This window comes from Lissotriton vulgaris, unplaced genomic scaffold (assembly GCF_964263255.1).
Source record: "Lissotriton vulgaris unplaced genomic scaffold, aLisVul1.2 SCAFFOLD_2278, whole genome shotgun sequence".
Classification (NCBI taxonomy): domain Eukaryota; kingdom Metazoa; phylum Chordata; class Amphibia; order Caudata; family Salamandridae; genus Lissotriton; species Lissotriton vulgaris.
Window position 1 is genome coordinate 262624 of NW_028241342.1, and position 26939 is coordinate 289562.

The 26939-nt window shown below is 42.7% G+C and overlaps 1 protein-coding gene across 1 annotated transcript in view; it reads right to left on the minus strand.

The window, feature by feature from the left end:
• The window catches only part of LOC147671317 (uncharacterized), a 169124-nt gene extending 142804 nt beyond the window's left edge, over positions 1–26320 (minus strand). Inside the window, exon 1 of the mRNA XM_086948078.1 lies at positions 23882–26320. Within this exon, the coding sequence (XP_086804204.1) occupies positions 23882–26320 (2439 nt within the window). The remainder of the gene's footprint in view (positions 1–23881) is intronic.
• Between the last annotated feature and the right edge of the window lie 619 nt (positions 26321–26939).

Genomic DNA, 26939 nt, shown 5'->3' on the forward strand with positions numbered 1-26939 from the left:
AGGCAGCACAGAACAGGACAGCAGACCTTCCAAAAAATGGCATGGTCCCTCACCACACAATACTTGAATGTTGGCAGATGTGGCAACCATGTATGTGTGAAGGACGCAAGTCACCCATCAATAATAATGCACACAATACCAAGTGTAGCTGTGATGTGCTGAACAGACCTCATTATGCAGAGCACAAACCTCTCCATGTGTACATATACTGCTGGTACTTGTAGTGTTGTGCACAGTGGATGCAACCATGTTACCTCCGGCAGTGGGGAAGATCTTGGTCATGTAGCTGTGTTGTCCACCCCTGGAAGCAGAAACAGAGTGGGCTGGTCCAACGGACTACACTCCAGGGTAGGAGTATGAATAAATAGGCTGGGGCTCTGGACGTGGTTCACTTGTGGGAAGGCCAAAGAGTCTGCCAGAGCGGCGGCCCTCACCCTGCCACGTGGCTGCTGCCATGACCGTGGGACTTCGACACAGGCCCATTACGAACCCAGCGGCACAGCACCGCAGACTTATGTCTGTACAGACTACTGCCTTCGATCTACACTGCGGACAGCAGGGCTCACAATTCAGATGGAGTGGCGATTGCAGATGATGTAGTCCAGTAAGCAAAAGACATTGTTCCCAGGGCGGCCCGGCCAGACCACGCATCATCGCAGGCTGTGCACACGCTGAGCGCCAAAGGTACCACTAACTCAGGGCACCACAAGTCAACGCCACGTGGCCTTATTAAGGCAGAATTCATTAGACAAAAGACATTGCTCCCAGTGTGGCCCGCATGGACCACGCATCATCGCATGGTGTGCACGCTCAGTGCTTCAGGTGCCCTTAACTCACTGCACCATAAGTCATCACCACGTGGACTTAATAAGGCAGAATTCATTAGGCAAAAGACATTGCTTCCAGTGCAGCCCGCCCGGACCACGCATCATCGCAGGGTGTGCACACGCTAAGCGCCAGAGGTACCACTAACTCAGTGCATCATAAGTCATTGCCACGTGGACTTAATAAGGCAGAATTCATTAGGCAAAAGACATTGCTCCCATTGTGGCTCGCCCAGGCCGTGCATCATTGCAGGGTACACACAAGCTGAGTGCTTCAGGTGCCACTAACTCACTGCACCACAAATCATTGCCAAGTAGCTTTATTAGGGCAGAATTCAGTAGGCAAAAGAAATTGCTACCAGTGCGGCCCGCCCGGACCCCACATCATCACAGGCTCCACACACGCTGGTTGCTTCAGGTGCCACTAACTCAGTGCACCACTTATCATCACTGGCTGCACACACGCTGAATTGCCAATAATTGTGCAGCTCAACTCAACACCATGTGGCTGTGGGTCCTTGCTGACCACTGACTCCTGCCTACACTGCGTTCATCAGGGCTCAAAATTAAAATTGAGTCTTCATTCATTAAATGCAGAGTGCAGTAGGCAACTAAGTACAACGTCCCTCAAACATATACAATATACTTTAAATATCCTTCCTCCAAGAACTTGTTTTATATCAGTTATAGCTTTACTACAATGACCAAATTCATCTTACAAGTCCAAACAAACACTGAATGGCAGTCTACACTGCGGACAGCAGAGCTCACAATTTGAATTCAGTTTTGAATTATTTATTGCAAAGTGAACTGTACTCTAAGTCGTTGTATTTTCTCACGAGGAAGTCACAAAAAGCACGCCTCCATGTCTGTGCTGACTACTGCCTTCGATCTACACTTCGGATAGCAGGGCTCTCAATTCACATCAAGTTGCATGTGCAGATGACACAGTCCAGTAGGCAAGAGACATTGCTTCCAGTGCGGTCCGCCAGGACCAATCATCATCGCTGGCTGTGCACACGCTGAATGCTTCTGATGCCCCTACCTCAGTGCAGCACAACTCGTGGACCCTTTATGATTAAATCTCTGTGTCTGATCCAATGATTACTGTTGAATTTGTTACCAGCACCAACCATTCCCAAAGGGCTGGCTTATACTCACCCCACACGCATCCAGCACAGACGTCACCGGACATGTGACCCTGGTAATAAAAAGGAGTTGAGCGCACGTGCCCGTACCCAGTCTCACTATCTATCTGTGTCCGTGTGTTCATTATGTATGCAACATGCTTCCCCTAGACACTACCACATTGCATTGTGCTCTGGACAGCATATGCAACCATCTTACCTTTGACAGTAGGGGGAAAACTTTGGTTATGTAACTTTGTCTCGGTCATTGTACAAGTACATACGTAGAGACTGGATCATTAGAGTAATGCAAGGATAGTGTATAGTGGATTTATGAGTGCGTGGAGATTGGAGGAGTGATTCTATAAGTACATATGTTGGCGAAGCTGGCTGACCTTGAAACTTGAACTTTCCATGGCCCTGAATTTCTACAGCTGCAACACTCCACTGAATGTGCAATAAACATTCCTATCCACACAGATGAGTCATGTCCACCATCTTTCTTTGGTGGAATTATGGATGAATGTAGGGTCAGTGATTCCCCGTACATTCCATGTTGGTCATGTTGTGGGACTTGGCTCACAGAGTGACACATTGGCGCTTGCAACCCGGGTGACGGCAGCACTACAACACCGACACCTGCATCAGTTGATTCCTCATACAGCTCACGACGGAGCCACGCCCATAGCTCCAGAGTCATTCTTCACAGCCTCACGCAGGACTGGCATACGCCAGGCCAGCCCACTGAGCTTACTCGTACAGGGAAGGCCCACAACGCTACATTTATTTATTTAACATTTGTATGGCACATCGTACCATCCCCGGGGGTATCTCACGGCGCCTAGGCATGACAACAGACAGAGACCAAGAGCAATGCAAACCCCTAAAACATCCAGGTTTTTAGGCTTTTTTTGAAGTGTCCCAGAGAGGTACAACGATGTATCTCTTCCAGAAGCCTGTTCCAGTGAAGGGGGCCAGATAGGAAAATGCACGCCCTCCCGTTCTGGATTTATTTATTTTACAAGGCACTAACAGGTTAATACTGATTCTTAATTACCGAATCGTACTGATTCAGTAATTTTTACAGAAAAATTATCTACATCCCATTTACCTATTCTTAAATACCGAATCGGTAAAATTTGGTATTTAAGAATAGGTAAATTGAGATTACCTACATCTGGCCCTAAGATTCTTATTTGTCCAACCTCACAAGCATCTTCTTATTAATAATTGTACAACATTATCCAATTTTTTACATTCCATATTCCCTAACATGACTGTCACATTTGTTTGTGGGGGGTGGGTTGGGGGGGATGGCGGACAAAGAGCTGCTGTTGGGGGATATCTGAGCAGTGTTGGGTGTCCGACCTGCATGATCTTTGCCTCCATTGCATCTGTTCTCAGAGATTTGAGAAGAGCTGCAAGCCGACTGGCTGGCTCATAGAGGTAGAGCCGGGGCCTGTTAGTTCGCAGAGGGAGACCTGCGGGCCAGCTCGCAGAGAAACACCTGCAGGCCGACTGGTATAGGGAAAGGTGCAGGCCATCGGCTTCCAAAGGGATAGCTGCGGAACAGTGATGTGGGGTGAGGGAGCGTGAAGGGGGTATCTCGCAGAGAGAGACCTGCTGTATATTTCCAGTCTTGGCTTCACAGATACAACTGCGGGCCTGAGAATTTGCACCGAAGAGCTGCGAGCCGACCAGTGGTTCACAGAGGGAGACTTGTAGGCCCAAGAAGGTTGTTGGGGGTATGCTGGTGTTGTCGGAAGAGGGTGCGTTACCTGCTGATGTGGGGAGAGGCAGCTTGAAAGGTATATCTCGCACAGACAGAGCTCTGGTATGTTTTCAGAGTTGCCTCGCCAGATGCGAGCTGATGGACTGAATCACAAAGTGGCTTTTCAATGCTCATATAGTGTGACTTATCAACAGTTCACCACCAGGCTTGCGGAGGGACACCTGTGGCCCGTGGCCTCGACTCGCAGAGGGCGAACTACGGACCGTCCACTCCTAAAGGAACAGCAGCATAGTAGCTCGCAGAGGTAGAGCCACAGCAGCGTACTAGCTCGCAAAGGTAGAGAGCTGCGAGCGAACGGACTGGCTTCTAAAGGCATAGCTGTGAAGTGGTGATGTTGGGCAGAGGGAGCGTTAAAGGGTTTTCTTGCACAGACAGAGCTCCGTTATATTTAATTGCCCCGGGACCCTTCTTTTATATTTTCACTCGATGCGAGGCACGAAATGGCTGCTAACACTTCCTGGTTTGAAGTGTTAGCAGCCAATCAGAGGCAAGCTCATGGTCGGGAGTTAGGCTCCGCCCAGATGTATATATATTTTTCTTTATTATCTCAAAAACTACTGGACGGGTTTACACCATTTCAACAAAAGCGCGCTTTCTGGACTTAAGACCTTTTCTCCCTGCCAAATTTGGCGTAATTCCATTTAGCAGTTTGACCTGTAGCCTTGTCTAAAGTTTCTTATGGAAAATGCATTGAGAAAACACGTTTTGGGACCCCCCTTTTTTCTCAGCCCGCCCTGGACTAATCACCTCCAAACTTTCAAGATAGGAGCTGATCAAAAGAGAGAAACTTTTTAGGAAATTTCATAAAGATTCATCAAACAACGCCAAAGTTATAAGCACATGCAGGGCTCCAGGCGGGGGGCCGAGCAACCCCCCCTCCCAACATGAGTGAAGCCCCGGGGCTGCAGGGACCCCAGCGGGCTTCTGCAGCCCCAACATTTAATCATTAAAATAAAACGAGGGAACCTGCGATCCAAGCGTGCATTGTGCCGAATATATATATTTTTTAAAGCTTTTTATGGCCCTCCCTGAGCAGGCCCAGGGGGTCAGGGTGTTTCTACCCTGCCCCCTTTTCTTGTTTTATACCTTTGTTTCTCTGTTTTCTGGTGACTCGCTTCTACTGAGTCACAAGATGGCCGCCAACACTTCCTGGTTTGGACTGTTGGCAGCAAATCACAGTGAAGCTCGTGCTCGGGACTTAGGCTCCGCCCAGATATCGAAACTTTTATTTTTCTAATTTCACAGCAACTACTTGACAGATTTACACCATTTAAAAAAAGGTTGCTTTCTGGTTTAAGCACTACCTTTTTGCCAAATTTGGGGTAATTCCGTTCAGTAGTTTCGGCTGTAGCCTTGCACAAATTTCCTATGTGAAAATTATTTTTTGACTCTTACTTTTTGAATTCCTCAAAAACTACTGAATGGATTTACACCATTTAAAAAAAGGTAGCTTTCTGAACCAAGCTCTACCTTTTTGCCAAATTTGGGGTAATTCCGATCAGCAGTTCGGGCTGTAGCTCGTCGCAAATTTTCCTATGGAAATTAACATGGGGAAAACGTGTTTTGAGACCCCCCTTTTTTCTCACTCCCCCGCTTGACGCATCACCCCCAAACTTTCAGGCTAGGAGCTGACCTGGATAGATTTTTTGGGGAGAATTTTGCAAAACTGCAGGATATATATATGTATATATATGGTTGGCTTGAGTTGGTATTTTACGAATTCAAAGCTGTAATACTGTGCCTGGAGTGATAAATGGCTTTTGTCATTTTACAGCTCGGCAAGGACAGCACTGTGCTAGTCCTATGCCTAAAAACTTTGCTGTAGAAATGGCAATAGACTTTGTAATTTTCTATCTCGGCGTTGATGGCACTGTGCTAATCCTATGCTTAAAAACTTTGATAGAAAAACAGACATTTGAGGTGAGCAGATCTAGAGTGTCGCTGGTGTTGAGAGTGCTCTAACAGGAGCTGCTTTCCACCTAAACTGGAGAACTACCCAGAGTTCTCTCCTTTATTGCATAATTTATGTGTCACTCTATGCCTGACAGGGGTTTGTTTTGATATATATATATATATATATATATATATATATATATATATATATATATATATATATATTAACATATAGATATAAATTCACTGAAAAAACCATAGGTTATAGACCATATATAGTTAGGAATTAGCATTTACAAAACCTTATTTTACTCACACAAAACCATTGAAATTCGCATATATAGTTAGTTGCACTAACTATATATCGCGCACCCGCAATCCACTGCTGATGATGTCACATATTACATCATTCATGACATGGTCAGTGACATCACTGATGACATCACTGTTGACAACTCAAATGACATCACTGACAACATCACTGATGACATCATTCATGTGATAATACGATGAACCTCTTCAGACTCTAATATAGCCTTAGATACACTCAGTGTAAACAGACACTCACAGATTGTCACTCATCCATGGAGTTACTCATACACCTAGTCAGTCATGCAAAGAATCAATGACACCTCCATTTCCTCAACTATACAGTTATACACACCTTACTTATTCAAACATATTCTAACACATATTTACTCTACTTTATGAAATAGTACCCAAAAAGATATAATATAAAGTGAGACTTAAAATATACTGTGCAACTTTTTGTGTTACATAGTAAGTTTGCTCATAGTTACTTCCTTTCTCCAACTATATTATCTCCAATGTCTATTTAACATCTCTTTATCATCTCCTGCCTCCATATTGTTTCTGCTTTCCTGACAGACTATGGTATGAATTCCATATACCACAATAACTTCCGAAACAACATGCAAGATATCTACAAAGGAGACGGTGTATATTAAATTTTAGACTCTGCATTGGTACCTTAATGTTGCTACTTAAATAAAATAAAAAAAAAAAACAACAAAAAGAACAATCAATCAACATACAATATTTGAAAAGTCTATCATTCTTTTTTCCCCATAGTACCATACTTTTTTTTTGCCCCGCGGGGCCCTTTTAAAGCCCCCACATCAAACCTAGGGTGTCAGGGAGGATCTACTCTGCCCCCTTATGGTCATTTCCCCCTTTGTTTTGGCCACCTCTTGTGTCTCGATCCTACTGAGACACAAGATGGCGGCCGCTCCGGAGTGTTTAGAATGTTTACAGACACCCGAGAGCCAATCAGCTTTCCGCGCGCAAGTCGCGTAGCGCGCCCGGAGCGCTCCCCGGTGCGCGTACCGGGCGCGCTTACAGATATATATATTTTTTTTAACCTAAATTACTCAAAATCCACTAGAGCACATATCTTGAGACCTAGCAAAGGCACATCGGACTACCATTCCCTACAATTTTGCCAAGTTTCATAGAAATCCATTCAGCCGTTCGAGCTAAAAGTGAGTCCAACCGCCCTATGGAAAACTCAATGTTAAAAACATGTTTTGGGACCCCCCTTTTTTCTCGGCCCCCACTTCAAGAAACCCCCCCAAACTTTCAGGGGACGCTCAGAAACAAAATGTGCCATTTTCCTGAAAATTTCAACCAATTCCGTCCATCAACGCCAAAGTTATTCAACATAGAATTTGCAGAAATCCCTATTCAAAAAAATCCTAGCTATATATACCTACTGGCGACCGCCAGTAGGTAATATATATATATATATATATATATATATATATATATATATATATATATATATATATTCACTTAAAAAACCATAGGTTTCAGGCCTTATATAGCTAGGAATTAGCATTTAAAAAACCTTGCAAATTCACTGAAAAAAACATAGGTTTCAGGCCTTATATAGTTAGGAATTAGCTTTAAAAAAAACTTTGAAATTCACTCAAAAAAAGTTTCAGGGGTGTTATAGTTTGCTGGACATTTCACTCATACAAAACCATTGAAATTGCTCCTATATAGTTAGTTGGACTAACTATATTTCGCGCAACCGCAATGCACTGCTGATGATGTCACATATTAGATCATTCATGACATGGTCAGTGACATCACTGATGACATCTCAAATGACATCACTGATGACATCACTGATGACATCATCCACGTGACAATCACATACACCTTTTCATACACAAGTAAAATCTTTCATCACTCTTTGTAAAATACAGAGTATCATATTTGAATGCATTGTCACAGCAATACAAGTATCAAAAAACCCACTCAGTGATTCATAGATGTATGCACACATCTAATCACTTACCTGTAGATTCACTCATACATGCTGCTGCTAATTCCTAACTATATAAGGCCTGAAACCTATGTTTTTTAAGTGAATTTGCAAGGTTTTTTAAATGCTAATTCCTAACTATATAAGGCCTGAAACCTATGGTTTTTTAAGTGAATTTGCAAGGTTTTTTAAATGCTAATTCCTAACTATATATGGCCTGAAACCTATGGTTTTTCAGGGAATTTGCAAGGTTTTTTATATGCTAATTCCTAACTATAGCTGGCATGAAGCCTATTTTTTTTCAAAAAACTTGAAAGGTTTTGTAAATGTAAATTCTATTAGCGAATAACGTTTTTATATGTTAATATCCTTCTGGTACCACCTGAGCAGCCATCTCATTTCTCAGTGGAACTGAGGCACAAGAGAGCACAAAACAAGAGTGGAAAACACAAAAGGGGGGCATGGTAGAGACTCCCTGACCCCCTAGCCCTTCTCAGGTTGTCCCAGAAGGACCCCCAAGGGCAAAATTATTATTTATTTATTTTTTATAAAATCGCGGGGTACGCGCACGGTACGCGCACGAACGCGCGCCTATACGCGTACCGTGCGCGTACCCCGCGATTTTCTGTTTTTTGGGGTTTTTTTGCCCTTGGGGGTCCTTCTGAGACCCCCTGAAAAGGGATAGGGGGTCTCTACCCTGCCCCCTTTTCGTGTTTTCCACTCTTGTTTTGGGCTCTCTTGTGCCTCAGTTCTCCTGAGAAACAAGATAGTGGCCAACTCTTCCTGGTTTGGACAGTTTGGAATGTTGACAGTTGACTGCCAGCCAATCAGGATCGCGCTCGCGCACGTAAGGGTACGCGCACGTACGTGTACGGTACGCATACGGTGCGCAGACCCCTAAGCTCATATAGATATATATGTGTTTTTGAAACAAATTTTCATAAAAACCACTGGAGCAATTTTCACCAAACATAGCAAAGGCACATCTGCGTACCAGTCCCTACAATTTTGCAAAGTTTGGTGTAATTCCGTTCAGCGGTTCGGGCTGTAGACTTGTCAGACCGTCCTATGGAAATTAACATGGAGAAAACACGTTTTGGGACCCCCCTTTTTTCTCAGCCCCCACTTCACGAATCCCCCCAAAACTTTCAGGGAAGGAGCAGAGCGCAGCGAGACCATTTTAAGGAAAATTACAGGCAGATCCCTCAATCGGCGCCAAAGTTATTCCCAATAGAATGTTCGGAATTTCCGATGGTAGCCAATCCTAACTATATATACCTACTGGCTATCGCCAGTAGGTAATATCCATACTAATATAATAAAGAGAGAGCCCAAAACTTTGAGGCGGGTAATCTCAGGAACCACAGCACCAATCACAACACCCAATACAGAGTTGGAAAGGGCAGTTGCAGCAGAAGGACATAGGCTATGCAGACGCCCACCATGTACATTTAAAAGGTAAAAGAACTGTGCCAGCAAAGTAGTTCCTTGTGGGCTTGTCTGCGTTGTGCTGTGGGCGTGCGCTGGGGGTGTGACAAACGCTGGGGGCGTGTGGTACGTTACGCCCTTCATGCCATGTCTCATATTGTGTGCTAATCCCACCCTGCTCCCTTTAAATACCCCTGCACCCCGTAATCATAACCCACCCTTACTCCTTAAAATACCCCAACACCCTTAAACACTAACCCATCTTAACCCTATAAATATACCCTGTACCTCAAAACCCAAACCTATCCCTAAACCCTAAAAATACCCCTGTGCCCCAAAACCCAAACCTAGCCCTGAACCCTAAAAATACCACTGTACCACAAAACCCAAACCTACCTCTGAACACTAAAATACCCCTGTACCCCAAAACCCAAACCTAGCCCTGAACCCTTAAAATACCCCTGCACCACAAAACCCAAACCTACCCCTGAACCCTAAAAATACCCTTGTACCCCAAAACCCAAACCTAGCCCTGAACCCTAAAAATAACCCTGTACCCCAAAAGCCAAACCTACCCCTCAACCCTAAAATACCCCTGTACCCCAAAACCCAAACCTAGCCCTGAACCCTAAAAATACCCGGGTACCCCAAAACCCAAACTTAGCCCTGAACCCTTAAAATACCTCTGTACCCCAAAACCCAAACCTACCCCTGAACCCTAAAAATACCCCTATACCCTAAAACCCCAAACCTAGCCCTGAACTCAAAAAAATACCCCTGTACCCCAAAACCCAGACCTATCCCTAAACCCTAAAACTACCCCTGTGCCCCATAACCGAAAACTATATCTGAACCTTTGAAATACCCAAACACCCCAAAACATATACCTCAGTACCCCAATACATATTCCCCTATACCCATACTTGCCGTATCCAAACATTAAAAAAATACATTCTTTTACCAATCATGCATTTACAACGAATTTCGTTGTAAATGTATGCGTGGTAAAAGCATATAAAATGTAATGCCATGCGTTATAATGGCATTGTGGAGTCATGGTACTTTCGTAATGAAAGTATGCGGAGTGATGGTATGCAGAAAGAAAGTTGCGGAATAATGGGTGTTTACCCTCCCCCAGTAGGTACATTGGAGGCACGGCGGCCCACATCTCCATCAACATACTCATATTTTTTCACCAACCATTTGAAAAATGCACAGGTCTCTCTCATTGATGGCCAGCACCGACCTACACTTTTAGACACACCTCCCGCCGCAAGTTCTAGAATTGCGAACTTTAGAGTTGGGGAGCTACGTTCGAATCTCGGCATCAGCTCAACATCCTGGGATTCCAGGCAAATCGCTTTGTGTCCCCGTGCCTACCACAAATGAATGTGTTCTTCTGTAATGTAAATTGTACTCATGCCATGTTGTCGAGTTCGCGCTATATAATATTGCAAGGAAAAATAAAGTGGGGAAACTCGAGTTCACATACTACTGAACGCGCACTCTTAAGTGCATCAGCAATGCACTGTGAATTGGAGCGTTTCACAGGCCTGTCATAGATAAGAAATGCTATCAAAACGAAATCCTACAAAACAATATACTACTGGCCGGCAGCAATTCATACCCGGACAACGTCTGGACGGGCTGCTAGTATATATATAAAAAAAAAAAAAAAAAAGAAGGGCGCTCCCCGTAGGGTTTCTTAATGATATAGGCAGGCCAAGGGGGGAAGAACAACTATATAGAGAAAAAGAAGGTACCCTGCCTCTTTGGGAGATGTTAGAATACAAAGCTTCCACATCTAGTGTGACCATAATTTCAGAATTCTCAAAGAATTGAGTGCCTTCCACCTGCTGAATAAAGTGTCCTGTATCGCACCCTGGCCCTGACGAAGGTGTGGCCACATTGGCCTCTCACCGAAACGCGCGTCGGCACGTTGTCCCAGGAATACGTCAATCTGTCCTAACCACATCAGGACCCGTATTCTTACCATCTTCCTGGATGAACCCCCCGATTTAGGCAACCAATTAAAGATCTACTGTTGTCTACGCCAGGACCATATGAATGGATGAATGAAAGTTGAATGTTTTTACTATAGTTAGAAAACCCCGGTATGAATGAGTGTGGTATTGTGTTTAAAGTGTAGGTTAGTACTGGGCTGAGCCTAACCCCGATAAGAATCTTAGCTATATGCCTTGCAAAATTATCATTGATTATTTAATGTATATATGTTTGTCTGTTGAAAATCTCGAATAATATATTTAAAAAGAGAAAAATAAAAAATATATATTTTTTCAACATAATTTTGAGTCTGTTTGGATTGACCTTGTTTTGCCCTGTGCAGCCTCAGTCTCTGGGCTATTCACCCCCCCACTTCTATCACAATTGGATCCTCTAGCTGGGACCTCTATAAATATCAAGGCAGGGTACCTTCTTTTTCTCTATATAGTTGCTAGTATATATATATCACAAGAACTTCGTTTCTTCGTCCAATATCCTGGATAAACGAAAGCGGACCCAAGTAGGTAATTTGCAGTCTTTTATTCTTTCTGTGTACCAACGACTGCCATGACGCGTTTCGGGCCCGATGAGCCCTTGATCACATGATATGATATATATATGTCCTACAGCCTCCCTTCTAGTGGAGGCGGATTCCTGGATGTGGCATGGTGCTGGCTACTGGACACACTCTCACTATGGATGGAGAGCCACAGAGCTTGAAAGTAGTGTGTCGATGGTTGAAAGTTGGCAGTGTGGGAAGCATATGGAACAAAGTGGGGGTACCTATGAGAGGGTGTAATAAGAAGTCTAAGGTGCAGTACTCCGATCCACAGGGCATTGTGCCTTATTAAAATATGGAGGAAGGACTGTAAAACACTTCAGCAGCCAAAATCCTGCAGCGATTTTAAATGTTCATACAAACTGATGACCTGGAGGTAAGACGGTTATGAGATGGAAGTAGGTGAACCTACATAACTGTGGCATCATGTAGAAAATAGTCTGAAGTAAACTGAGAGTGATTACGTGCAATAAGGATAATATAAGGAAAATACTGCCATAATAAAGGTATATACAAATATTTGTTCTCTGTTATTTTAATTTTGCACCATCTACAATAAAGTTCACAACAGACTGATGTTGACTTACTTACTATGTTACTCCATACAACCTAAGCTATTGAACCCTGGCGAGAATTCTTTCTGTTGGCGATCTCCCCTTTGCCTTCAGAATACACTAATGAACACTGCGTTCTATGAGAATGGAGTGACGTGCTCACAAATTGGTACTAATGCTAAAAAGGGAAAATCATCTGAGATCCCCCTGAGTGTAAGCTTTCTACTGCGGATTTCCTTGCCTGCCCCCCAGGGCTACATACAGCAAACTAGGTACCATCAGTCACCGACTACGATATTCCTTCAGTACATTCTGATAAAATAAAACTTGCATGACCACATTATGTCTTGCAGAACTGCAGAGGCGATGTATTATGTGCTGCAGGCGGCACTAGAATTCTTCAGTCATACTTCATCAGCAAGATCAATTTCAAGAGCAGACTTTCACTATTACCCAGAAGAGATAGTGGGAGAAGGTAAGGAAGACAGAGAGAGAGTCTTCTCAAATCACACAACTGTGTATGAAATCACTCTAGCAGCTGTCACACAAGGGTATTCAGCCATTGTAATCACTATGGACAAGATGGGAAACCAACTACCAAAAGTCTCTTTGGAAAAAAAGTTGATGAGAGCAGAACTAACCTCATTCCATGCCCTTATGGACTTGTTGGAAAAGAGGAAGGGGGTGTGAAAGACAGACACAACAGCATACCACACTGGGATCAGGAAACGTGGCAGCTCAAGCATTAGGGGCCACATGTATCAAATAAGCATTTTGCAATTACCAAATAGCAATTTTAAACAATTTGCTAGTTGGCAATCGCAATATGCTATGTATGTTAGGAATCGCCAAAGATTTTGAGATTCCTTAATATTACCTAATACTGATTCAGTAAGTAGCTAATCACAATTAGGTAATATTACTCTATTCATTCCTATGTGCCAAAAGGCTGATGGGTGCGAATAGTTTTGCATTAGCTAATTTGCGATTACCTAATTGGTAATTGCGAATGAGCTCATCCAAAGCCAAGGGGGCTCAGGGGCCTAAGGCCCCCTGAAGCACCCCAAAATAAATAAATGTGCACATGTAAAACACCTCTGCACTTAGAAAATGCAGTTTTTAGCATTTGTCAAAGTTTGCACATGGTAACCAACGACTTGTAGTCAATGGTAATTGCATTTTCCTAAATACAGTTTGCATTTTATAAATGCTTCAAACATGTGCTAAGGAAATTGCAATTTGTGATTCCCTATTTGTAGTCGAATTTTAAGTAATCACAATTTCTGTGATTTCCTAAAATTATGACTACAAAGCCTTTCATACATCTTGAAAGGCTATTTTGCATTTGCAAATGGCCGATTTTACAGAATCACACCGTTTGCAAATGTAAAAAATGTTCATAGATGTGGTCCAAGGTGACTAAACTTGACAATGCCTTTACTGTCAATGCCAAAGCTCAGAAACATGGCTCCTTATAAACTGGGTTTATAACAGACCACGACTGAGAGCTCTGGCGTTGAGGCTGAAGGCAGTGAGAGTTTCTCACAGTGCCTGTCAGTGGGTCATAAACTTAAAAATAAAATGTGTCCTTAACCACTGGCTCACCTCCCCTGGTCCTTGGTGTGCTTCCACTCCGTTGAAGTGCATGGTCTTAGCCACTCCCCTTACAAATCCAGACACTGCTCTCATGCAGCTGATAATGTTAAACAGCATGAGAGGAGAAGTGCCAGGATTGGTTAAGTGGGCTGGCTTGATACTCTCTCGGGCCCTGGGTGCTTGTGCCTGCTCATCGGGCATGGAGAGGCAAAAAAAATGGTAATAAATTAATTTTATTACCATTTTATTTTTCACCTTTGCTGCGCTCACAGGAGGGAGCGATGCACTTCCACCCTAATGTGGGAACCCTTGCTGTCCCAAAGTCTGTACAGTTTTCAGAGCCATTTCCTTTTCAGAGAGCACGCGGATTAAGATCTTGTAAACAGAATGCAAGAAGCTCCCAACAATGTATCATGCTTCTAATAAATCAACATGCCCACCTAATTCTACAGGCAGCCAAGAAACATGAGGGCCCCGTTGGATTTGAGGCCAGACAGTAAATATCACTGCAAACTACTTTTTTGACACTCACACCAGGCTGAAAAAGTTCGGAGCGATTCATCATAAATTGAAACAACAAAATATGAATATTGCCTTTTAGAACCAGCAACAATAAATATCGCCATGGACTTAGAACTATGGAATACAGTGAATCTGATGAATTGGAATTCATCCTGAACTATTTTAAAGTTATTATATGATGGGCTGGATAGGACCGCACTCCAGAATGTCGGGCTCAGCAGAAAGAGACTGCCCTCCAAACAGCCTTCAGTCATCATTGATAATTCTTAGTTTCCAAATAAGCCTAGGAACAGACACTCTGACAGAAAGGGAAACATGGAGTGGTACAGCTACTCAAAAAAAATAATGGTACAAATCTTGTTCGCCTTTGAAAAAAAGCAGTGAATGCGAGAGAGATGAACCCCACTCAATACTCTGCCTGTTGTTTTTTGATATATCTGTGTTTTCCATACCTGGCCTGCCAGATGGAGGGTAAGTATGCAGAGTAATCATGTCATTGGGCATATAATGTGTTTGCAATGCCCCATAGTTTGATTCAATTGCAGCTATGAGACCCAAGTTGTCGTCATAATTAAGGTAATAGGCAAAGCTGACATTCATTATCTGCTGAAAGAAAACATGTGTAAGCACACACTATTGACTTCTTCTACCAATCTGCAACCCACCATCCAAAGTACATCAGCATAAAAAATAAGAAGGCAAATAGTGAGTGTCTGGAATCCTAGTCTATGTTTCATAAATATATCTAAACTCACAGCCATGTATGTAGAACCGAGATATCAAAGATGTACTTCTGCTTCTATTAACTGTGGCTTGTGTTTACAAGACAGAACTAGCAAACAAGCACAATCGTTAATTTCTGTAGTAGTTCATAATTTTGCAGATGTGTGTTTATCCAAAAGGCGTTGAAGCGTGGATTTCCACTAGGAATGTTTAGGCAAAAAAACTTCATATAATAATTAGAAAAAATAGATTTGCACTATTCAAATATCAAACACAAGTCTTCAAGGGAGTACCTGCAATAATTTCATGATCACAGTTAAGCCTAATACACTCATAAGGGATAAACTGAAAATGTGTAACTTGTTAAAGACATTCCCAACTTAGGGCCTCATTAGGATGCCGGGCGGGCTTTGCCCGCCCGCCATCCCATCGGTAAACGGAACCGCCCGCCATAAGGGCGGGGGTCCCGTGGGGGGAATTAGGATGTGCCCGTCACAGTGGCGGGCACATCCTGTATTTTTAGTATTGTGGCGGGCGGAGCTCTCAGCTCCGCCCTCCACAGTACCAAAATTGCTTTGCAGCATTTACATAAACAAAGTGGCAGGCACCGCGGGGTGCCTGCCGCTTTGTTTATGCAAATGTGGGGGGGGGGTACCGCAGGTACCCCCCGTGTGCATGCCCCTACCCACCTTCACTCTGGGGGCCCACATGGGGCCCCCAGAGTGAAGACCGCCTGCCTTTCTTTGGCGGCATTGCCGCCACGGAAAGGCTTGCCAAAATGCCTTTCATAATATGGCTGGCGGTGTCTGACAGACACCGCCACCATATTATTCATTTTCCGCCCCGGGCGCAAGGCGACCATGGCGGTAAAGTGGCGGGCGGTGTCTTACTCCGCTGCGTTCCCCCCCTCCATTGTAATATGGCGGGGGAATTCAGGGAAGGATGTCGGGCGGATTGCCTCCGCCAGGCTGGCTTTGGCCACCGCCAGCCTGGCAGAGGCAATCCGCCCTACATCCTAATGACCCCCTTAGTCTTTGTCATAACGAAAATCCAATGCACTTGAAACATTTATAGAACTTGACCTTTCACCACACACCAAAACCCCTTCCCCACACAGAATAATTTGTTAAACCCAAGGCAAACTTACTAGTGTCCAAGTTCATGGCCAATCACAGCTTCCCAAGTCTCTCATCCCGGAAGAGCCAAAGTTAAAACAAACTTACAGAATGTGATGGCACAAACCTTCATCTCAGAGGAAACTAGGGCAATATGGCACAATGGGTAGTCCAAAGGACTAGATCATGTCACCAATGATAAGACAATCAATATTTGCTAGTCACTACTGTGCCATAAGTTTTCACTGAGGTGTCCTTGCAAACCCTCAGAAAAAGATCAAAATAAAAATATTTGTATGGCTGAGGGAAAGAGCAGGTATGGGCATGGTGTGGTTAAGTCTAACTTAACTGTCAAAAACAATTTTAAAAAATCCTAGATAGCACACAGCACTTTAAGATGTTCTGCCATACTTGTTTTGAGCAAGGACATGGCATAATTACAGCTCTATCATCCTTAAAGCTCATTATTTAACATCAATTTGTAAATGACATGTTTATAGGAAGAAAATCAAACTTATCCAAAAATATCTGCACTCTATTACCTATTTTTTAACCTCAAGACTCCCTTGCATTGCTATGTTTCTGCAAAAGGGTATTTCTGTACTGTGTTTACCCTAATATGTGCACATGCATGATGACACAAAAGCTTAAGTGGTGAGAGATCACAGACCATATATACAAGATAACTGCACCAAACACTGAGAAATGTTAAAGCAGCTGTAGTAAAAGCTTGGTAAGCCTGCCTGATAAACCATTTGAACTGAAATAAACAAATGCTCGATAAATATGGATGATGGCAGTTAAAAAGATACCAAGTGTATCAGACATGTTCGACAAACTTAAAACAAATAACCACTCTTTACATCTGAAGTAAGTCACTTACAATGAAAACATCCTTTCAATTATCATGCAGTTCCAGTCTTTATGAGAACTGTCATTATCTATTGCGCAAAGTCTCTGGGTCAAAAAGCAAGGGTGCTTTCATGTAATTGATAAAGTGACAGCGGTCTTCCCTAAGAGATGTAGAAAATAAAAAAAGCAGTTTGTTTAAGTGATTGAAAACCTGTAAAGACTTCCTTGTTCACACTCGACTTGTTCAATGAAACTATAAAGACTAAGGGCCAGATGTAGGTGGCAATTTACCGGCCGGTAACGGCCGATTTCCGCCGTTACCGACCGGTAAATGGGTTTTTGTGATGTAGGGGGCCAATTTTACCGAATCTGTAAATTTACCGAATCGGTAAAATACCGAATCGGTATTTTTACCGATTCGGTAACTTCTAGATGTAGGTGGGACTCTTCGAGTCCCAAAGGCCTTTCAGATTCGGTATTTTACCACCCAATCCAATTGGGTGGTAAAATACTGAATCCAGGTGTGCATGCACATGTGTGCATGCACACCTATGCCATGTGACAGACAGACATGCCCTTCAGGAGAAGTGTGGCTCAGCGGTTAGAGGAGGCAGTCCCTGATGCAGAGGTGAGACCCGGGACCAGGGTTCAATCCCCGACGCGGCAGGGCCTGAGCTCAAAAATGTCCACGGACTCGATAATTCTCGCCTCGGTGCCTACTCGAATCGTGGGTTCACACTCTGCAACTCTGGGCAGTAGCTTGCTTAATCTCCACTATGGCCCCACTGCGATGGGATGCCTGGTCTTCACCTTGGGGATGCCCAGAAGGGTTAATGTCGCAGGGAAAGGCCAGGACGGGTTCCCAAAGCAAGCGCCTTGAGACCTTACGGTGAAAGGCGCTATATAAGAACGTATGATTTACGATGGCAAAGATCTGTCGATAAAAGGAGTGCTTTGTATGTATTTGCTGGTGGCCAATTACAGCTCCTGGGTGCTGTCATGTTGGCAAGTTTGGGGAAGCACAGGGGGTGCACAAACTGAAAGAAGTACAGGAGCGACTCATGGAGCAGGTTGGAGTTATCGAAACATTGTGTACAAGTTGTGTCAATTGCAAAACCTCGTCTCAGTAATTGTAATGTTTCGACTAGTGACACGTGGCTGTTCTAGCCACAGCTGCTCTGAAAGGCTGTGGCAACAACGACAGTTTGATGTAAGCTTGTGCCTTAGCAGGGCTTGGTGACAATTCCATAACTTCTGGACAGAGTTGAGTAAGATCTATCAGCAGAAACTATGGGAAGACTGGTGTTCTGTCTCCTTGTTCTTTTCAAATGGACTATGTCTCCCAGTGGTGGGATCCCAGCGTATCCACGGCACTGAATCTACCTCACCTGCCATTCGGGATCAACAGAAATGCATGAATACCTCAGTGGTCCGCAATGAGGCCTGTTAATCCTCCTTTTTATTTAAGAAACAATCTGTGCTATTGTTTTATGGACAATCTTTCTTCCTCATTGCCATCCGAATGTATTGACAAATAAAAGATGAGGATCAGAGAAAAAATGTATAGTATTTCAGTATCAATTAATTTGTTTGTGTCTGCTGAAGAGTACCCCTGCCTGATATATGCACCATGGCTAATGAAACACAATGTTCATCAGTGTCAAACACAACCCACGAGTCCCAGGCATCAGGATTGGCCCCAGCCTATATAAAAATAACTAGATTTATAGGGCGCATTCAGAATATTTTTCTTTTAGGAATCATCATTTGTATATTTTTTAAAGTGTATGATTTTCTAGTGTTTGCAAGTATCTGCAAGGGTTATAATACAAACAAAAGGATGGCTGGCTAACAATTGAGCACAGTTGTGAGGCAGTAAGTTGAATCCACATAATTAGAGCTCAAAGGATAAGGTGACGGCCATCCACCATTCACCAGATGGCATGGGAAATCATACCATTGAATCAAACCAAAATTTATATCCTGAGCTTATATTCTTAATAAAGAGTCCTTAAAGACAAGGCGATCTTCCCAATCTTCTTTTTTATTTCGTACTGTCTCTTCAACACAAAAGGTCTAGCCGCCAACACGTGTTTCGTCCTTTGTAGCCTGAGCCACGGACTTCCTCGGGGCTAATCACCATAAAAGCCGTTCTTAAATAACCAGCAACATATACGATATTCATAAAGTAAGTCTGTCAAACATCCAATAATTTCTTATATTCTTCCAAAGCGTACGTAAATGTTTTCCTCTTCCAATAATCTGTTCCAATAATTTCAGTAAACCAGTTGGAGCAGCACAACTTAGTTAGAACGTAAATCTCCACAAAGTGGCGTCTATATGCTAGGGTTGGTCACTGCTTACTGGAATGTACGAGCCTTTTTGTTACCCAGACACAAACTGGCTCAGTAAGGCATATTCAGCGGGCTTTGTAATTAACCAATGGAGCAGAGTATTACTGCATGCTGTTCTTCCTAAACACATACATTTATGTGGCAATTACCATGCATTTAGACAATGCTTGGTTGACATTAAGAGCAATTAAGAACCAATTGTGACAGGCCTTAGACGCGCGGTTCAACTATTTTTCCATTCCTCTGTCTATCCGCCCATTCATCCACATCATCATTGTTGTAGAAATGAAGGACGGTCGGCTTCAAATCACACATTCCACATACCACCTATCTTTTCCTCCACACTCGCACCTGCTATTTCCCAGCTCTGTACCGCAATCAGATCCTCGGCTTCACATTCATTCTTAGTCTGAATTCAAGGGTCATTTCCCTCAAAGTACTCCAGGTAACTTCATACCTACCAACTCACACGGCGCCACCGTGTCACACACGATATCGGCTCGAATCACGCAGTCACCCGGTGAGGAGCTGATATCACACAGTGGCATGGTAAACACGCTGAAAACCACTGTAACTAGTGTTTTTTCAGCTCATTTTCCGAGGCTTTGAACTCCCAATGTCCATTAAGGAGTATGAAAACATCCCAGGACATCAGCCTCAGCAAGCTTTTTTGGGGGGGCGGGGAGTGGGCTTGGTGCGGGTGGAGTTCGAAAGTGCCTCGTAGGTACTACTCGGCATGAGGCCCCGCCCCCTTCAAGGCACCACCCCTCCTCACACAGTGAGATTGTTCTTCAAGTTGACAGGTATGTAACTTTCCTGCCAGCATGGACCTTCTACAAATATCAATGAAGTGCAAAATAATTCATCAAAGTAACATTTTATGCAGAACAGGTTTTTCTATAGAGCAAGAGAAAGGCAGCAGAGAAGGGACGTTTCACTCTCTGTGGTCATCTGAAGAGTATACTGTCAACTAATTTTAAGCCAGGTCCCTGTCCTTCCTCTGCTACTCTATACATGGCTCGAACATAAGTCACACGTTGTTACATTCCCTGATATTCCTGGGGTTTTACAGATGACACTGTATGCAAAATACTTCCATTTTAGGTAAAAATTGAAGAAAAACAATAGAGTTCATATCTCAACTAGTGAAGTGAGTAACGCTGATACTACAAATAAAAAAACACACAGATTGACAGGTTAAGCAAAGTATCACTTTCTCAGGAGAAAAAAAATCTGAAGCTCTTTGGCATAAGACATTCTGTTTCATGTAATGTTTAGCCCTTTACAAAAAATCGACTTGTGGAAGTCTATGTCTGAACCGGGGTGGTGTGGTGAGCAAAAAAACGATGGATTTAGGCCCAGATCTCTGTACTGGGGTGAATGTATGACATTGTTCTGCATTCTGTCCATCAACTGTTGTTTTTGGAAGTCTACCAGCATCTTTAACTGAACTAAATATCGTCTTACTCTTTGAACTGTTCATAAAATGTATCACTATGCAAATGGAGCTAAGAAATGCCTATAATCTATGTGCAAAATTCACCTTCAAACACAGACCAGTAATTACTTCCTATGTGATGTGACTTGTCATAGATCCTTACTTTGAATGTTCTTTTCGGACTGAAGTCTGATTCAAAACCTCAAACTGAAAGCGAATTAAAAAAATTCAACCATTCATATGAAACCCAGTGGGTGGTGCATGTTTATCTCGACGTAAACGTTAAGCTGCAAGTTCGATTCAAACAGCGACATGAATCTCATCTTCATCCGAGAATTCTCCATGGCGTCAATGATAACTCTGAAACCAATGTGCATTGAACATCCTTCCTCAACACTAATTATTAGAACAATGTTCAATAATATATGTAAAAACAAGCAAGCCATTTTGAACAAATATGAATAGTTTAAAAGGGAATTACCAAAGCATAACTATCCTTAATTTCAAACTATTTGAGGCACATAACTGTCATGTCTAAATTACATGATGACATTACTAACCACCCAACACTTTTTAAAATGTGAAAACCTATTCAGCATCCAAGTGCATAAGAACAGCGCACAATATGACGTATTGAGTTCCTGGTCTATAAACTCAATGAACAGATGGGAGTATTTGACACCATATCAGAGCCCTTTCTGCACACCCAGCCCTTACCCTCAGAGGGTATTACTTGAATGTTGGTCGGAGACAGCTTACATTAAGGATGCCTTCTCCTCCCACCCTGTCCTCTGGTCCCTTCTGTTTCGCCGAAGTGACTACCACACTCCCCCAAACAGCACTGCGGAAGCAGTGCTCCCCCTCAACCACCTTGTGCCCGCACTTGGCTAGGTCCATAAAATACCTTGGAAGAGTCTACTGTAGATGCATGCAGACCTCATGTGGTCAACCCCTGTGCTTGATCACATACCCAGCCCGTCACACTTATTGGTCATAGCTGTTCCTTTGATATTTGGTTTGCTTTATCTTCTGCAATTGATTACTTATGCTCTTTGTTTGTACTTGATATATATGACTTTTTGTTACATTACAGCCTCATGTTCGTAACAACAGATTATATGTGCAATGACATCATCAGTGAATGTGAAACTGAAAAAGATAACGATATATTTATTTTTCATTTATATTTTTAAGTGCAATCAACAACTGAACCAAAGGTTGGAAAGTTTTCAAACCAGTTGCTACTGTGAGATGCACACACATCACTTTAGCATAACATATCATTACATCACAGTACAATATATTTTTGCAACTAAACAAATGGAGGAGGCTTATGTGTGTGTATGGATAACATTTTGCCTATAAAGGTCTGCAAAATTATCGCACTTTTTACTTTAAAAACAGTGCAATGTTTTTAAATGGCTAAAGACACTGAAGTCTGGCAAAGATTCGTCGTATTTTGAGCAATAAGGGTTTTAGAGAATCTGCCTCTATCCACGATATAGCTGTATACTGCAGCACCAAGTCAGGCCAGTTTACCCTACTCCTGGTCAGCAGAATAATCAAGAATAAAAGTGACATTGTATGCTTTAAATTTTGAGGCGAATTAATGCAATAGTTTATTTTGCTATATCAAGATTTCATGTAATCTCCACAATAAACCATTCAATGTAAACCTTCAAGAACGATGCTGCCTGAACATAACATGTATCAGCTGACTAAAATGATATAGGAAATGTAGTTTTGAACATGTAATGGAATGATTGATCTAGAACAAAATTAATTTATTTTATAAACTAGTACAACATCTCCCTTAGTTTAGTTAGTTGGCTATTAATTGCCATTAATTCAATTAATAATCTAAGGCTCAAGAGGAACTTATTTTCCCTGACAACATTTCTTTCAAAAAGAACTTTTGTAGAAAATATCTCTTCGTTTTTGCATGAAAACTCTCACACTCAAGACTCACTTACTAGCACACCGACTATTTGTTGCTATTTAATGTTCCAATTGAAATCGGAAGCCCTAATGTTCAGGAATCACCAAGCCAAATGAACAACACCAATTGCAAGTTAGCGTCTAGAAAATGGAGCACAACATGTGCAATTAAGTGTGAAAGCACTAAAATCCCCATGTCTCATTATGTACCAGACTATTTTCCACTAATGTAATCAGGTTTGATATCGTGAGCGAACCAGAGGATTTGGTTCCATTTATTATACAAAATGAAACCTGCTACCCCCTTTTTTGGAATTCACTAGGGGCAATGAATAGCACCAATTACGAGATTACCACAAAGAGCATAACAAGAAGATGTTGGTGCTTTCTGCACCAAAACTATTCGATCTTTGTGAAGGATGCACCGTGATTTTATTTTTTTACAAAGATTGATTTTTTTTTGGGGGGGGGGGGGTGAAGTTTTAAACACATGCACACCCCCAGGGAACACTTACAAATAATTGACATTATATGCCCTTGTGTTGATGTCACCAAGGAAGAGCATCTGTAACCTTGGTCGATGAAATGTAAACATGAAAAGTAAAGCAAGCGCTGGTTGGAACAAATACCTAGCAGAAGAAATATATTTCATCTCAAATTTCAATGAAATGCCTATGGTTTATAGCTGACCTGTGATTTAGTGAAACATAGAGACATTGTAAAGGTTTAGTCTTGACGGATAGTCTTAAAATGGTTAGGTATTGTGATCTATGTTGAGAGTTGTTAAGCAGGAATGCACATCATTCATACACCAATACAGAAATATCAACAAATGCACACTTAAATCATTGACATATATTAAAAGCACTTACTTCACTTGTGGCATTATCAGTACTGACATTTCCATCTTGCAGCAATATAAGATCCCGGTCTAATGGCGTCAAATTATGAATGCATGCATTTGTGCTCAGCGCATTCTGGAACTTAACATCTGTATTTTCAGAATAAGATTTCAATGTCATGTCATGAGAGTAGGCCTCCAGAAACGCCCGCACTCCATCTATTCCCACAAACTGGGAGGCAGGAAGGCCAGTGCAAGGTATGTTTCCTGATGCTAGTGGTTTTGAGTTATTCCATTTGAGAATCTTGAGGATCATCAAGGCTATCAAAAAAGCTAAAAACAAACACGAAACTAAGGCAATTGCAATCACCAAATACAGTCTAATACTGGATTCACTGTCACGAGAAGGTTCTGGAATGGAATCCTCTGAAATCATCTCAGGGATGGTCTCTGCTAAAAATACAGTGACAGTGACTGTAGCAGATAGAGAGGGGGTTCCATTGTCTTTGGCAAAAATAACAAAGGTATGTTTAATGGGATCTTTCTCTAGAATGGCACGAGATGTCCGGATTTCTCCATTGTGCTGTCCAACAGTGAAAAGACCAGAGCTGGTATCTCTCTGCAGGTGGTAGGAGAGCCAAGCATTTTGCCCAGAGTCTGCATCTACAGCTACCACCTTCGTGATCAGATCGTCTGGACCAGAAGAACGGGGTGCGAGCTCAACCCCTGTGGAACCATCCATAGCAAGTGATGGGTACAGGATTTGGGGAGCATTGTCATTCTGATCCACAATACAAAGAAAAACAGTAATGTTACTGCTAAGGGTTGGGAATCCACGATCTTGTGCTTTAACTTGTATATGGAGCTCCTTGAGTTGTTCGTAATCAAAAGAGCGCAGTGCATAAATGACTCCAGTATCAGAGTTAATGGAAACATATGAAGACATGGGATCAGCTTGTTTGAAACTGACAATTAAAGAATATGAAATTTTGGCATTCTGTCCCCAATCAGCATCTGTGGCCTTTGCAGAGAAAATGGAAGCCCCTCTTGGGTTATTTTCCATGATATAAGCTGTGTACGATACATGATCAAACACAGGAGGGTTGTCATTTATATCAGAAATTTGAAGCACAATTTTTGTTGTAGTGGACAGTACAGGTTTCCCGTGGTCCTCTGCTGTGATTGCAATAGTATATTCAACAGCCTGCTCTCTGTCAAGGGACTGGTCTGTAACCAAGCTGTAGTAATTGTCGAATGATGGCTTCAGTTGAAATGGGATATTATCTGGAATTGAGCATGTTATTTGACAGTTATTGCCAGAGTCCCTATCTTGCACGTTAAAAACAGCGACCACAGTACCAGGAGCTGAGTCTTCCGACACTGGTGAGGAGAGAGTGGTGATGGAAATCACTGGTGGGTTGTCATTTATATCAATGACCACAATCAGAATTTTGCTTTGTGCCACCAGACCTCCAATGTCTCGTGCCTGGATTTTTAGGTCAAAAATTTGCGTTTCTTCAAAATCCAATTTTCTTTTCAAATACAGGTCTCCAGTTTTGGAATTAAGTTCAAATAGAGAGGTGACACTGGATAGGACTTTACTAAAAGAATAGGCAACCTCTGCATTAGATCCCTCATCTGAATCTGAAGCCGTAACCGTGGTCAGCAGAGTTCCTTCAGACACATCTTCCATTACATTCACTTTGTAAACGGAATGGCTGAACACTGGTGCATTGTCATTAATATCTAAAACAAGGACTCGGATTTGCAGTGTACCTGACCTGGCTGGTGTTCCGCCATCTGCAGCAGTGAGAACTAGGTGGTGAGTTGCCATTTGCTCACGGTCCAGTGTTTTTACCAGCACAAGTTCAGGCTCTGCCTCGTCTCCAGCTTCATTTGTAGCGCCTAGTTTAAAATACGTGTTCTGCTGCAGAGTATACTTTTGTATGGAATTGACGCCGATGTCTGGATCGCTGGCTTTTAACAGCGACCATTGTGCTCCTGGGGCACTTATCTCACTAACCTCCAGCAGCAGTTCACCGTCAGGAAAGGTGGGCGCGTTGTCATTTATGTCCTTAATTTCCACCTCAACTTTGTAAAGCGCCACGGGGTTCTGCGAAATGAATTCGACCTGTAACAGGCACGGGCTTATCTGCGCGCATATCTGCTCTCGGTCTGCCTCCTCGTTAAGGTACAAATAGCCATTTGTCAGACTAAAGGCAAAGTACGAGGTCTTACCTCGAGAAACCACTCGGAGTCCCCGCTCGGACAGTTCTTTTATACTCAGTCCCAGGTCTTCAGCGAGGTTTCCCACGAAAGAGCCCTTCTCCATTTCTTCTGGGATGGAATAGCGAATCTGCCCGCGAACTGCAATGCTCGTCAATAAAAAGCAAAATAAAACCAGCTGTTTAAGATGGCGATGATTGTGAGCCGCTGGCAGTTCCATCTCAGGTGTGTTGCTGCGACGCATTGCTTTAATATATTCCGTAATGCGAATAAGTTGCTTCGCCGATAAGCTCTATTTTGCAGAGAATCTATGTAGTACATCAATTAAGGAACAGTCTGGCCAAATGTTGTATAATGGCGGTTAAATTAACGCTGTACAATCTCCTCTGAACCCACCGCGTCTTCCCTTTGAGCATAATAAAAATGGGTGCGAATGAAGAAATGTCTCCTTGCATCTTTGCAAACTGCTGGTGAACAGCGACACTCAGTGTATTTAATTAGCATAGCACGTTGTAGCATCCAACTTGTTACAGGGCTGGTTCACCACGCTTGTAGGCTGTGCTCAGTAAAGAAAGTGCTTCAAAACACATAACGTAGTTGACAACAACTTTAAAAGGGGCGACACGGGGTGCAGGCACCAAAACGCGGCACAGGCGTTTGTGTGTCTTCTATTTGATTGCGCTGTTGTGTTTTTAGTACTATAATCTGTCAATAAGGGGTTAATATATGTAAATAATCCGAGATGCCTTTCTAACCGTTGAAATCGAATATATGCGAAGGACAAAACGTATTTAGCTATCAGCAAAACATGCAGTTGTCTCTTTAATATGGGCAAAGAACGAGAACTATACTAAAAGTCATGT